Raw genomic sequence first — 15,301 nt, 5'->3', positions numbered from 1 at the left:
TGCCTGTTTTTCCTGCCCGGGAGATGATCGTGGTTGCACGCGGGAAGCCAGTGCGAGATGGCGGTCGACATACAGACCGTGTAGGACTCTCATCAGAGATATCCGCCGCGTTGTTGGTTTAAAAACCTTCCTGCCTTATCTCACATCCCTTGCTTCTGACGTGAGCTCTATGGAGGGGGGCAAACCGAACCTGGCCCTGGTCTACCAGGCGGTCCAAGCTCTGTACCACGACCCGGACCCGGCCGGGAAGGAGCGAGCCTCCGTCTGGCTCGGAGAGCTCCAGAGATCGGTAAGAAGAAAATGGGGAGAGGCCGGGGGAGGCTTTAGGTGGGGGGACCGGCGGAAGGGTTCCGAGGTGGTGCTTCTAATGTGGTCCGTTTGGACCGGGTTTAAACATTAGAACCGTACCTGTTCAATAAAAGCACAGGTGAGCTGAACTGCGCAGTCTCAGAGGAGGAACCGCAGGTTCACGTTAGCATCATAGCTAAAGCTAAGCTAAATGAATGGATCACAACACACAAACTGTGCTAGCTCTCATATGTAGCTGCCTTCGTTAGCTGCTGCACAAACGGGAAGGTTTATTATTATTATTATTATTGTTATTATTATTGTGTGTTTTAAAGACGGAGGTTCTTCTGTTTTTAGTCCCAGAGGAGTTAAAGAAGGCCACAGCTAGCTCCGTTAGCATGTTAGGCTAATGTCAGTGTGTTGCATTAAAGTTTAGTCTCTCACGCGATCAAACGTGTCGTCACTAAAGTTTAACGGACAGGAAAAGCCTCAAAACCCAAAACCTGTTTTAAAAACAAGAGTACATCTATATTATTATAATAACAATTATTATTATTATTATTATCTGCAGGAGAGAAAACTAAACTCCAGAAATTAAAATTATGTTTTAAACATTTTAAACTGACACAGAGAGAGAGAGAGACAGACAGACAGACAGAGAGACACAGAGAGAGAGAGGGAGACAGACAGACAGAGAGAGAGGGATATATATATATATGTATATGTATGGAGGCTCGTTTCCTGCTGTGGCGTGGTTGTTGTTATTGGTGGATCTGGTTCAGCAGGTTCTGGTCCTCTTGTGTGACTATCAGCAAACACTGTGGCTCTTATAAATCCCACATTGCCCTCGTGATTGGCTGATAGAAATGATGCTTCTGTTCCGTGTTGTACCTGCACAGGTGACCCTGGTCAGTGGTCACACAGGTGACGGCTGGATGTCCTTATGTATTCAGTTGAAAACACATCTGGACTGTTGTGGTTTGTAAATGTTGTTGTTGTTGTTCCCATGCTGCTGGTTTCTGAATGCTACTTGAATCTGAAGTAGACCAGCATATCAGGGTCCCTTCAGGTCCAGGTCTTCAGATCAGGACTCCTCATAGACCTGTTGGGAATCCACAACAGGACTAGAGTCTAGGTCTTCAGATCAGGACTCCTCATGGACCTGTTGGGAATCCACAACAGGACTAGAGTCTAGGTCTTCAGATCAGGACTCCTCATAGACATGTTGGGAATCCACAACAGGACTAGAGTCTAGGTCTTCAGATCAGGACTCCTCATGGACCTGTTGGGACTCCCTCAGGTCTGCTGGAAACACCGATGTTGCTTTATGGTTCGGAGGTTTTGTTGATCCGGAGGACAGAATCCAGGCCAGAGTCCAGGTTTGAGGCCTGGTGGTCCGACCAGGTCTGGAGTCTGAGATCAGCAGTGTGTTGTATTCTACCAACAGAAACCATAGAAGAAGAACACCAATAACATAATGTTCCCAACCTGAGGGGTCATAATGTTCATTATTATTCTTGTCATGTTTGAAGTCGTCACAGATCTGTTTTTAGTCTACCTGGTCTGCAGATACGATGCAGATAACTGAAATAATAGAATAAATAATAATAAACAGTAATGTAATGAGATCACTTCCTGTCCTACAGATGTACGCGTGGGAGATCTCGGATCAGCTTCTGCAGCTCAAGCAGGACGTCGAGTCGTGTTATTTTGCTGCTCAGACGATGAAGATGAAGATCCAGACATCCTTCTACGAGCTTCCACCCGAGACCCACAATGCACTGCGAGAATCGCTACTGACCCACATCCAGAACCTCAAAGACCTGTCGCCCATCATTGTCACACAGGTAACGAGTCTCACCTGCATTTTCATCAGAGAAATAACATTTCAAACACTTCAACGAAAGACAACAGGCTGTAAAATCAACAGATTGAGTTTCACAAAGAATCCGGATGAAGGAGAGCGAGTTAACGTTAGCGGTTAAATAGCTAACCGCTAACGTTAAAGGGGCTTTAATTGAGTTACACTATGATGCCTTCAGGCTCTGCTCAGTGAACATGAGGACTGGCTGAAGGTACATTATTACGTTATCGTGATGTGTTCACATGTCATCTGTAAAATGTAGTTTTGGTGATGCACTAGAATAAATCCGGTAGTTTGAAGGGGATGTTTTCACATGAATATAAAATAGATATTAGAGATGAATTATGAGCTGTTTACCTTCATAACACAAGCTTTAAAAACAGATTATTATACATCAATATATACAACATGATGCTGTTGTTGACATTTTAGGATTTTACTTTGTGTTTTCCTGATACAAAGTAGTTTACCTAGTTTAACCATGCTATTATTTTAACAGTTAAAAGAAACATTCAGAATACAGCTTAGTTAAACTCAGGAGTATAGCTGGTCCACCTTGAGTCCACCAGAGTTGTCGCTACATTTAAGGTTTAACCCCTTCACTTACATCATCAGCTGGCTGACAAGCAAGACAATAGAACTCAACTTGGGGCTCCTCAAGAGCATTGAGGAGTTGAAGCATTTATTCCCCGAAAAATAAACAGTACAAACACTGAACCACCACGTTCTCGGCTTTAACTCACCGATAGCTTCTCAACTAGCTAAAATAAGCTAAGGTAGACTAAACTTAACTTCATACAAAGCTGACAACCTTACAGCTAAGCTAGGCTCAACTTAACTTCATATAAAGCTGACAACCTTACAGCTAAGCTAGGCTCAACTTAACTTCATATAAAGCTGACAACCTTACAGCTAAGCTAGACTAAACTTAACTTCATACAAAGCTGACAACCTTACAGCTAAGCTAGGCTCAACTTAACTTCATATAAAGCTGACAACCTTACAGCTAAGCTAGACTAAACTTAACTTCATACAAAGCTGACAGCCTTACAGCTAAGCTAGGCTCAACTTAACTTCATACAAAGCTGACAACCTTACAGCTAAGCTAGGCTCAACTTAACTTCATATAAAGCTGACAACCTTACAGCTAAGCTAGACTAAACTTAACTTCATACAAAGCTGACAACCTTACAGCTAAGCTAGACTAAACTTAACTTCATACAAAGCTGACAGCCTTGCAGCTAAACTAAAAAACATTTGACACATAGCTTGCATCAGCTTTTGGTTTCCAAAGTGTGGAGGAACTCCGAACTCTTACAACAGAATCAAAACAAGAAGGAAGCCGTTAAAGTTAATATAGCTGAGCTTCGTCACACGTAAACAGAACAAAAGAGGAAGTCTCTTTGTATTTATCCAGTAAATTAAAGTGTCTCTATTTTATTCTCTTGAATCACTTTACTGATCTTGTTTTTGTTAATCTCTTTTTCCTTAGCTGGCTTTAGCCATCGCAGATCTCGCTCTTCAGATGGCCTCATGGAAAGGATGTGTTCACACGCTCATAGAAAAGTAAGACTTCCCACAACCACACAGCTGAAACTTTTTAAACAAACGACATGTTGACAGTAGACAGGAACTACAAATATGGCCAACGGATCAGTAATAATTCATTACAGACGGAAAGTTTTACAGATAAAATATCTTTGATGGTTAAAGACGTCTTTCACCGTCTTTCAGTGCTGTAACTTTCACACCTGCGGGACGTCTGACTAACTTTCACACCTGCGGGATGTCTGCCTGTAACTTTCACACCTGCGGGACGTTTGCGTGTAACTTTCACACCTGCGGGACGTTTGCGTGTAACTTTCACACCTGCGGGACGTTTGCGTGTAACTTTCACACCTGCGGGACGTTTGCGTGTAACTTTCACACCTGCGGGACGTTTGCCTGTAACTTTCACACCTGCGGGACGTTTGCGTGTAACTTACACACCTGCGGGACGTTTGCGTGTAACTTTCACACCTGCGGGACGTTTGCGTGTAACTTTCACACCTGCGGGACGTTTGCCTGTAACTTTCACACCTGCGGGACGTTTGCCTGTAACTTTCACACCTGCGGGACGTTTGCGTGTAACTTTCACACCTGCGGGACGTTTGCGTGTAACTTTCACACCTGCGGGACGTTTGCGTGTAACTTTCACACCTGCGGGACGTTTGCGTGTAACTTTCACACCTGCGGACGTTTGCGTGTAACTTTCACACCTGCGGGACGTCTGCCTGTAACTTTCACACCTGCGGGACGTTTGCCTGTAACTTTCACACCTGCGGGACGTTTGCCTGTAACTTTCACACCTGCGGGACGTCTGCCTGTAACTTTCACACCTGCGGGACGTTTGCCTGTAACTTTCACACCTGCGGGACGTCTGCCTGTAACTTTCACACCTGCGGGACGTCTGCCTGTAACTTTCACACCTGCGGGACGTTTGCGTGTAACTTTCACACCTGCGGGACGTTTGCGTGTAACTTTCACACCTGCGGGACGTTTGCGTGTAACTTTCACACCTGCGGGATGTTTGCGTGTAACTTTCACACCTGCGGGACGTTTGCGTGTAACTTTCACACCTGCGGGATGTTTGCGTGTAACTTTCACACCTGCGGGACGTTTGCGTGTAACTTTCACACCTGCGGGACGTCTGCCTGTAACTTTCACACCTGCGGGACGTCTGCCTGTAACTTTCACACCTGCGGGACGTTTGCCTGTAACTTTCACACCTGCGGGACGTTTGCCTGTAACTTTCACACCTGCGGGACGTCTGCCTGTAACTTTCACACCTGCGGGACGTTTGCCTGTAGCTTTCACACCTGCGGGACGTCTGCGTGTAACTTTCACACCTGCGGGACGTCTGCCTGTAACTTTCACACCTGCGGGACGTCTGCCTGTAGCTTTCACACCTGCGGGACGTCTGCCTGTAGCTTTCACACCTGCGGGACGTCTGCGTGTAACTTTCACACCTGCGGGACGTCTGCCTGTAGCTTTCACACCTGCGGGACGTCTGCCTGTAGCTTTCACACCTACAATGCTGTTGTCCTCTGTGACTCACCTGTCCATGTCTCCGCCCCCTCTCAGGTACAACAATGACATCAGCTCGATGTCCTTCCTCATAGAGATTCTCACCGTGCTGCCGGAGGAAGTTCATAGTCGATCTCTACGAATCGGAGCCAACCGAAGGACGGAAATCATCGAGGATCTGGCGTATTACTCCAGCACTGTCGTCACTTTGCTGGTTCGTTTACCTTATTTCCAGCTGTTTAACTTTCTGATTTTCACAGTCGTGAACATTTGATGTTAAATGACTCAATGTTTATTGTTTATTATTTAGACGACCCTCATCTCAGACTGAAACGCAGAAATCCTCCTCACTCTTTTGTTTTTACTTTATTTAAGACGTCGTGTGTGGAGAAGGCGGGTAGCGACGAGAAGATGCTCATCAAGGTCTTTCGCTGTTTGGGTAGCTGGTTCAACCTGGGGGTCCTCGACAGTAACTTCATGGCCAGCAACCAGCTGCTCATGGTCCTCTTCCAAGTCCTGGTGAGGTTTAAACTTGTCTAAACAGGTTTACACGGACGCCTGCTTCCTGTTTTTACAGGATTATTGCGCATCATCAAAACGACGTATGAAAACAGTTGCATACGCTACAACAGTGTTCGGTCTCATGTTTCCCACAGCAGAGGGATCAAACCTCCACCAACCTCCATGAGGCGGCATCGGACTGCGTGTGCTCGTCCCTCTACGCCATAGAAAACGTAGAGACCAACATGGGGTTGGCTCTACAGCTATTACAGGGCGTCCTCACGCTGGAGACGGCGTATCACATGGCCGTGGCTCGAGAAGACCTCGACAAGTGAGCACCTTCTAAATTCATCCTAATTATTCATCCCTAAGGAGATTAATCTCTGCCAGGAGGATTTCTGTAATTCATAGAGGCAGCAGCGTTACGCTGACGACATAGCGCTAATAATAATAAATATTATTTATACAGCAATTTATTTATAAAAAAGTGCTTTAGGTAGTTAGATTTCAATAATTCAGGAGGCATTGATGCAAATGATAGTCAATTAAATATAATCCAAATAATAAAATGGAATAGCAATACTTTTTAAGATAAAAAAATATGTAATAAAAGTAATTATCCTGATCAGATACATGGTAAATAAATCAGTGTGTCAGCCTCATTTACGTTTGATTTCTGCCCTCAGAGTGCTGAACTACTGCAGGATCTTTACCGAACTCTGCGAGACATTTTTAGAGACGACAGTCAGGAGTCCAGGCCAGGGTATGGGAGACCTGAGGACACTGGAGCTGTTGCTGATCTGTGCAGGACACCCGCAATATGAGGTACAAAAATAACCACAACACAAGTACATTAACACTACAGCACACTCAGTACAAGGTATGAAAATATCCGCAACACCCTCAGTACAAGGTACGAAAATAACCACAACACCCTCGGTACAAGGTACGAAAATAACCACAACACCCTCGGTACAAGGTACGAAAATAACCACAACACCCTCGGTACAAGGTACGAAAATAACCACAACACCCTCGGTACAAGGTACGAAAATAACCACAACACCCTCGGTACAAGGTACGAAAATAACCACAACACCCTCGGTACAAGGTACGAAAACAACCACAACACCCTCGGTACAAGGTACGAAAACAACCACAACACCCTCGGTACAAGGTACGAAAACAACCACAACACCCTCGGTACAAGGTACGAAAACAACCACAACACCCTCGGTACAAGGTACGAAAACAACCACAACACCCTCGGTACAAGGTACGAAAACAACCACAACACCCTCGGTACAAGGTACGAAAACAACCACAACACCCTCGGTACAAGGTACGAAAATAACCACAACACCCTCGGTACAAGGTACGAAAATAACCACAACACCCTCTGTACAAGGTACGAAAACAACCACAACACCCTCGGTACAAGGTACGAAAACAACCACAACACCCTCGGTACAAGGTACGAAAACAACCACAACACCCTCGGTACAAGGTACGAAAATAACCACAACACCCTCGGTACAAGGTACGAAAACAACCACAACACCCTCGGTACAAGGTACGAAAACAACCACAGCACCCTCGGTACAAGGTACGAAAACAACCACAGCACCCTCGGTACAAGGTACGAAAACAACCACAACACCCTCGGTACAAGGTACGAAAACAACCACAACACCCTCGGTACAAGGTACGAAAACAACCACAACACCCTCGGTACAAGGTACGAAAACAACCAACACCCTCGGTACAGTACAAGGTACGAAAACAACCACAACACCCTCTGTACAAGGTATGAAAATAAACCCTTCTGTTTGATCTCCATGAATTTGTGATACTTATCCTCTTTCCTGGTCTCCCTGTTGTCTTGTATTTGTTCTGATCCAGGTCGTGGAGATCTCCTTTAACTTCTGGTACCGTCTTGGAGAACATCTGTATAAAATAAATGATGCAGCGCTTCACACCATCTTCAGACCGTACATCCAGAGACTTCTGCACTGTTTGGCACGACACTGTCAACTCGATCCAGACCACGTAAGTCACCTGATCAGGTCTACACAGAACCATTTGAAACTGATAAAATCCTCAACCAGAACTTTATTAGTCTGGTTTTATTTTCCTATCATGCTGAGGAACCCGGATCAAGTCTACACAGAACCACCTCTAACTGATAAAATCCTCAGCCAGAACTTTATTACTCAAATATTAGTCACATACTTTGACATAAAATCAAGACAACACTCTCACAAATACTGTTCAAGTTCTGTTGGTTTAGTTCTGTTGTAGTTAAAATGTCAACTATCTAATTGTTGTGACCCAACAGGACGGAATCCCAGAGGACACAGATGACTTTGGGGAGTTTAGGATGAGAGTCTCTGACCTCGTTAAAGACGTCATTTTTCTTGTTGGATCCATGGAGTGTTTCTCTCAGGTAAAGTTTGAATCTACAACAAAAGGCTTGTCGATTGATTCTATTTGTAAATGTTCTCCACTGTTTATTTTCAGTCAAATATTCTACTTTAAAATATCTTCTGTTTGTTCTCGTTTATATTCTACTTTAAAAGTCTTTGTTCTCTTTCATATTCTATTTTAAAAGATGTTCTGTTTGTTCTCAGTTATATTCTACGTTAAAAGAAGGAAACCCTTCCTGGGAGGTGACGGAAGCTGTTCTATTCATCATGGCTGCAATTGCAAAAAGTGTAGATCCGTGAGTATCTGAAGATTCTTTTTAGAATCAAAGTTTTTTTTCCTTCAGGAGAAAGAAAATATGAAACACGTTAAGGATATCAGTTTATTTTTTAACCCTAAACCTCCTGGTGTGTTCTTTCCGTATGATTATTCTGAATCTGTCAGGAATACATGTCATTAAAAAGTTGTGTTTATCTTTCAGAGACAACAACCCAACGCTGTCGGAGGTGTTGCAGCAGGTGGTTCTACTTCCGGAAACCGTCCATATGGCAGTTCGTTATACGAGCATCGAGCTGGTCGGGGAGATGAGCGAGGTCGTGGACAGAAACCCAAGATTCCTCGGTAAGCGTTCATGATTTAGTTTAAGATTAGTGAGGAGTCAGCAGGCATTCAATGGCAGAATGAAACCGTTCAATGGCAGAATGAAACCGTTCAATGGCAGAATGAAACCGTTCAATGGCAGAATGAAACCGTTCAATGGCAGAATGAAACCGTTCAATGGCAGAATGAAACCGTTCAATGGCAGAATGAAACCGTTCAATGGCAGAATGAAACCGTTCAATGGCAGAATGAAACCGTTCAATGGCAGAATGAAACCGTTCAATGGCAGAATGAAACCGTTCAATGGCCGAATGAAACAGTTCAATGGCAGAATGAAACAGTTCAATGGCAGAATGAAACCGTTCAATGGCAGAATGAAACCGTTCAATGGCAGAATGAAACCGTTCAATGGCAGAATGAAACCGTTCAATGGCAGAATGAAACCGTTCAATGGCAGAATGAAACCGTTCAATGGCAGAATGAAACCGTTCAATGGCAGAATGAAACCGTTCAATGGCCGAATGAAACAGTTCAATGGCAGAATGAAACCGTTCAATGGCAGAATGAAACCGTTCAATGGCAGAATGAAACCGTTCAATGGCAGAATGAAACCGTTCAATGGCAGAATGAAACCGTTCAATGGCAGAATGAAACCGTTCAATGGCAGAATGAAACCGTTCAATGGCAGAATGAAACCGTTCAATGGCCGAATGAAACCGTTCAATGGCAGAATGAAACCGTTCAATGGCAGAATGAAACAGTTCAATGGCAGAATGAAACCGTTCAATGGCAGCATGGCAGAATAAAACAGGCAATAAAAGGTGTTTTGACTGGACTGATTTTATACTGGTAACCAGTGAGAAACTGGACTGATATGATATATGACTTGTCTTCATTGTCCTGACTCTGTAAAGGTGGTACGTTTATTTTGAAAACCCTGACTCTGTGTTTCCTCTTCCTGTCACAGACCCAGTGTTAAACTACCTGATGAAAGGCCTCAGAGAGAAATCTCTGGCGTCGGCAGCAGCGAAGGCAATCCACAACATCTGTTCAGTGTGCAGAGACCACATGGCTCAACACTTCCAGGGTCTACTGGACATCGCTCGGGCCCTGGACTCCTTCGTCCTGTCGACCGAGGCCGCTGTAGGACTGCTTAAAGGTACGTTAGTACACCTGTAACACACCTTTAAAGACATCGGCAGGTCAGTGCACCTGACACTGTCCCCACCTGGCTAATTAGTATTCATAATCACTAATTCTAATACCTGACAACTCCCAGCTAGTGCTGATGGGTCGGTGGGAGCTGCTGCTTGTGTGCACCTGATGGAAAAACTTCAGTTATTTGTGTATTTACCTGTACAGCTCTGGTCCTCGGGTCTGTTGCCTCAATGTTACGCGTCGTGTATTTACCTGTACAGGTACAGCTCTGGTCCTGGCCCGTCTTCCTCTGGAGAAGATTGCAGAATGTCTCAGTGATCTCTGTGCTGTTCAGGTCATAGCTCTAAAAAAGGTAAGTCACCTGTCTGTCCTCCTGACTCTGAATAAAAGCAGCACTTTTAAAACTAATACCAAAGTTAATGTTTTATTTTGTCTTTCAGCTTTTGACTGAGGAATCTACGAATGGTAAATCAGCTGATCCCACCGTCTGGCTCGACAGACTGGCTGTTATCTTCAGGTGAGTTTACCTGTATTCAAATTTCAAACTTTATTTAAATTATCACAGCAGCAGACTGTGAATAGCTTCTTACAATTTGTTTGTTTTTCCTACAGACACACAAACCCTATTGTAGAGAACGGACAGACTCACCCCTGTCAGAAGGTCATTCAGGAGGTAAAACACCTGAGCTCACCTGAATTCTTCCTGGAAGACTCGTTTGAATATTTACACAAAGTATTTTATTCATGATCAACCTCCCTGTAGAGCCGTTCGTATGTTATTGTTACGTTTTATCTGTATCATGTGACTCCACTGTCAATGAGATACTGTATTCAATGAACATGTCTTACCTGTAGGGTTTGTTTTACATTTCTTACCTGCGTCATGTGACTCACTTCTAGATCTGGCCAGTGCTGTCGGAGACTCTGAACACTCATCAGGCTGATAACAGGATCGTGGAGCGATGCTGTCGCTGTCTCAGGTTCGCTGTACGATGTGTCGGGAAAGGCTCCGCCTCCCTGCTGCAGCCACTGGTCACTCAGGTGAGACTCACCTGGACCTGTTTGCTTTCCTGATTTGTAATGAGTAGGACTGATCGGGTCTCACGAGCAATCGGTGATATTAGCGTCTTTTATAGTTCGTCACATTGCATCAGGTGATGAAACTAAACCCAGAAAGAACACTAAAAAAACACAACACACCTGTCCATGTTTGTTTTGATTGGCTGTTCGGTGTCTTCAGATGGTGAGTGTGTATCAGGTGTATCCACACTCCTGCTTCCTGTACCTGGGCAGCATTCTGGTGGACGAGTATGGCATGGAGGAGGGTTGCAGGCAAGGACTGCTTGACATGTTGCAGGTAAACGCACCGACACACCTGCAGAATAGGTGCAAGAACATTTGATTGAGTTACCGTACTTTCCGGGCTATAGAGCGCACCTGCTGATTTTTAAAAGAAAAAATAATTTGTACACAGAGAAGCTGCACTGGTCTATAAGCCGCAGGTGTCCCTGTTCAAGGCAAGATGCTTTTAACAGCACTAACGTTGTCTTCTTCTCTCAACATCATAACATGTCCGACTCGCTAGCTTCTAGCTACGAGCTACGAGCTACAACAGTTATTTCCTCGTTGCTTTTAGATTGTAATGAGAAGACACGCTGCTTCGTTTCACTTCTTCCGTTTGGTCGTCTTGAGAGACCTTAGTCTGTAAGTATGTCTGCATGAAGCGTGAGAGGATGTACGAAGATGTATCATATTCGCGAATGCTAATCGCGGTTAGCATTTCCCCATTGGCGGTATGTTAAAATTAGCTTAGAAGCTAGCGAGTCGGACGTGTTATGATGTTCAGAGAAGAAGACAACGTTAGTGCTGTTAAACGGATCTTGCCGTTCAACCTTTTTTGTGAACAGTCCTAGTGAGAGGTAGGTCAAAGGTCAAAGGTACTTCATTCATATTTATGTTAAATGTGTTGGCGGCGCAAAGCTACGGGAAAATCCACCCATAAGCCGCACCGTTGTATAAGCCGCAGTCTCAAAGCGTGGGGAGAACGTAGCGGCTTATAGTCGGGAAAGTACGGGAAATTCAATTTTGACTCACGAGACACTTTTCTGCACTTTAACAGCAAAATGAACGAGTACAAGTACATTTAGGCTACTCGACTACTGTACATGTTTAAGGTATTTGTACTCTACTTGACTATCTCCATTACATGCAACGTTATACTTCTACTCCACTACATTATGAGGGAAATATTGTACATTTACTTGATAATGTTAGTTACCAGTTCGGTTACTTTAGAGATTCAGATTCTTAACAGAATATATAAATCAACCAATAAACTATGATGTAAGTAGTACACAGCCTAATTATTCAGGATATAATGCAGTTAAAATGAGCTCCACCGTTACCAGGTGCAACAATAACTGGTATGTATAACTGACCTCTTCCTCCAGGCTCTGTGTATGCCGACTTTCCAGCTGTTGGAGCAGCAGAACGGTCTGAGGAATCATCCCGACACCGTGGACGACCTGTTCAGACTGGCCACCAGGTGAGTCTGGTTCACCTGAACACATTGCTCTACTGCGGTACGCGTGTCTGTACATCTGCCTGATGTCTCTACCCGTTCAGGTTTGTCCAAAGGAGTCCCGTCACTTTACTCAGCAGCAGCATCATCGTTCACATCATCCAGTGCGCCATCGCTGCCACCTCATTGGACCACCGAGACGCCAACTGCAGCGTCATGAAGTTTGTCCGAGACCTCATTCACACCGGAGTCGCCAACGACGTGAGTCAGCAGAAAAAAACGAGATTCAATCGACATGAAAACCACAGTGAGGGCAGGACCATCACATATCATGTCTGTCCTCTCTGTCCTCTGTCTCTCTCTCTCCTCTCTCTCCTCTCCTCTGTCTCTCTCTCTCTCTCTCTCTCTCTCTCTCTGTCCTCTCCTCTCTCTCTCTCTGTCCTCTCCTCTCTCTCTCTCTCTCTCTCTCTCTCTCTCTCTCTCTCTCTGTCCTCTCCTCTCTCTCTCTCTGTCCTCTCCTCTCTCTCTCTCTGTCCTCTCCTCTCTCTCTCTCTCTCTCTCTCTCTCTCTCTCTCTCTCTCTCTCTCTGTCCTCTCTCTCTCCTCTGTCTCTCTCTCTCTCTCTCTCTCTCTCTCTCTCTCTCTCTCTCTCTCTCTCTCTCTCTCTCTCCTCTCCTCTCCTCTCTGTCTCTCTCTCTCTCTCTCTCTCTCTCTCTCTGTCCTCTCTCTCTCTCTCTCGCTCTCTCTCTCCTCTGTATCTCTCTCTCTCTCTCTCTCTCTCTCTCTCCTCTGTCCTCTCTCTCTCTCTCTCTCTCTCTCTGTCCTCTGTCTGTCTCTGCAGCACGAGGAAGACTTTGAGGTGAGGAAGCAGCTGATTGGTCAAGCCATGGAGCAGCACGGTCAGCAGCTCATCACTCAGCTGATGCACTCGTGCTGCTTCTGTCTGCCTCCGTACACGCTGCCGGACGTGGCCGAGGTGCTGTGGGAGGTCATGGTGTTCGACCGGCCTGTGAGTATAACGAGTCGCGGTCGAGTCGAGTTCCCCGGGGACCGTTTCAAACTCTCCTCCTTCTGTTTCAGACCTTCTGTCGCTGGTTAGAAAATGCTCTGAAAGGTTTACCAAAGGAGACGTCGGGAGGAGCCGAGACCGTCACTCACAAACAGCTGACCGATTTCCACAAACAGGTCACCAGGTGAGTCACCAGCAACACATCGTGTTCTTTCCCATTTCAATAACCGACGGCGAGGCGTTCGGGTATTTGTTGAGACTTGTTGATCTGAATGTGGAAAGCAGAGAAACTGGAGTCCTCGTAGCAAGTTGAGACAAATCCTGTGAGGAACTAAACACACCTGAGTTCACCTGAACTCAGGAAGGACAACAGAGGGAGGTTTTTACGTTCATCAGACAGCTCTCCTGCTGATCTCTACACACATTTGTTGCATCATCTGCCTGAATAACCATCGATGACCCTCTTAACGAAGCGTTGTGTTCCCTCAGTGAGGTCTTGAAGGCAGCCCTGTGTTTGTGCTCATGTGTGCTTCCTTCCTCAGCGCTGAGGAGTGTAAACAGGTGTGTTGGGCCATCAGAGAGTTCACCAGACTGTTCCGATAGCTGCAACCTTCACACAACACCAGGTAACTATGACCACAAGCAACTCTCCACACACCTGTACAACCAGTGATCCAGATGTTCAGCAGCTGTTGTCTTCATCTGTTTCAGGTTAAATCTTTTGTTGACCAACATTCAGAGGTGACGGCAAAAAGCTGCGACTGCAGACAAGGATCCAAAGGGACGGGATGAAGATGATGAAGAAGATGGAGGAGGGACTTTGAATGTGAAACAGGACAAATAACTCTGAAGGACTGACAGAGTGAGTTCTCCACCCCGACCCCCGACCTCACCTGACCACACCTGCAGCAGGTGTCAGGTGGGCGGGGTCGGGTCCAGCAGGTTTCAGGTGGGCGGGGTCGGGACTAGGAGGAGTTCACTAAGTGAACTGATGTGGATCAGTCCTGTTGGATCTTCATCAGTAATCAATTGTAGGACGTGCCTGGCCAACAGTTTTTAAGAGAAGATTTATTTTTTGGGACTTTGGTCGTGATGTTTTTTGTCCGTGCCATACAAAGAGCCAAAAGATTTTCCCATGATGCTCTTGGCTGAGTGGCTGCCTGTAGAGGCTTTAATGCTGGGAGGATTTGGCGTCACCTTTGACCTTTTTAACTTTGGTTGACTTTTAGTTGTTTTTCCACAAAGTGAGACAGAGTGAACTCTGGGTAATGAGACGGAGAGACTGACACCATGACATCATCGGTGATGTAGCCTTGTTGTAAACAATAAACAAAAAACAACTGAAACAACAAATCCCGTCTGCTTCAGTGTGTTCATGGTCTGATCCGTCTGGATGTGTCTCGTTGTGTATCGGGTGTGAAAGTGACCCAGGTAAGTGTCTGGGGGGGGCTCAGAGAACACAACAGGCCCGACCTCTGATCGGTCCTGAAGAAGAGGAACCTGGACCAGAACCGGGTGGACCTGGGAGTTCTACTAGACGAAGAAGACTCTCGATTCATTCGTGCGTCATCATCGTTTCTCTTTTATTTTGAAAGTAGGCTACACACAATCGGGTAGTGTTACTGGACCCTGGTTCTGATTGGTTCTGATTGGACCCTGCACACATGAATAATGCTCATTGATCTGTGGAGAGTCCCGTCCGTTCCTTCACTCAGTAATCCGACACCGTCTGCGATGTCATCGTTACAGCGCTGGAGTTTTCCGGTGGAACTGGTTCCTGTTTGTTTGGTCTGTGGAGGGAAACACCTTTTGAAATGTGATCCAGACGGAGCGGACCAATGAAATATGAATCCTTGTTTTATTAATCATAT

The 15,301-nt window shown here is 45.4% G+C and overlaps 1 protein-coding gene across 1 annotated transcript; it reads left to right on the top strand.

The window, feature by feature from the left end:
* The first annotated feature begins 54 nt into the window (after window positions 1-54).
* tnpo3 (transportin 3) lies at window positions 55-14,783 on the top strand. Its single transcript, XM_079294186.1, has 23 exons — window positions 55-289; window positions 1,935-2,135; window positions 3,645-3,718; window positions 5,276-5,432; window positions 5,594-5,737; window positions 5,875-6,050; window positions 6,406-6,544; window positions 7,622-7,768; window positions 8,058-8,165; window positions 8,350-8,441; window positions 8,625-8,764; window positions 9,711-9,902; window positions 10,162-10,253; window positions 10,342-10,418; window positions 10,514-10,574; window positions 10,802-10,942; window positions 11,142-11,258; window positions 12,352-12,446; window positions 12,527-12,683; window positions 13,263-13,430; window positions 13,502-13,614; window positions 13,973-14,056; window positions 14,142-14,783. The coding sequence occupies exons 1-22, from the start codon at window positions 170-172 to the stop codon at window positions 14,031-14,033; spliced, it is 2,772 nt and encodes a 923-aa protein (XP_079150312.1). The 5' UTR covers window positions 55-169; the 3' UTR covers window positions 14,034-14,056; window positions 14,142-14,783.
* Window positions 14,784-15,301: the final 518 nt, after the last annotated feature.

Source organism: Melanostigma gelatinosum (assembly GCF_949748355.1).
Source record: "Melanostigma gelatinosum genome assembly, chromosome: 22".
Lineage (NCBI taxonomy): Eukaryota > Metazoa > Chordata > Actinopteri > Perciformes > Zoarcidae > Melanostigma > Melanostigma gelatinosum.
The sequence above is the reverse complement of the archived record's forward strand: the minus strand, read 5'-3'. Positions and strand labels throughout refer to the sequence as shown.

What these genes read in the sequence shown, in the direction of transcription:
- tnpo3 (XM_079294186.1), top strand. Translation starts at nt 170, where the DNA reads ATGGAGGGGGGCAAACCGAACCTGGCCCTGGTCTACCAGGCGGTCCAA. An exon ending in CCATGGAGTGTTTCTCTCAG is followed by an intron (nt 8,166 to 8,349) that starts GTAAAGTTTGAA and finishes GTTTGTTCTCAG; the next exon opens with TTATATTCTACGTTAAAAGA. An exon ending in CGCTGTAGGACTGCTTAAAG is followed by an intron (nt 9,903 to 10,161) that starts GTACGTTAGTAC and finishes TTACCTGTACAG; the next exon opens with GTACAGCTCTGGTCCTGGCC.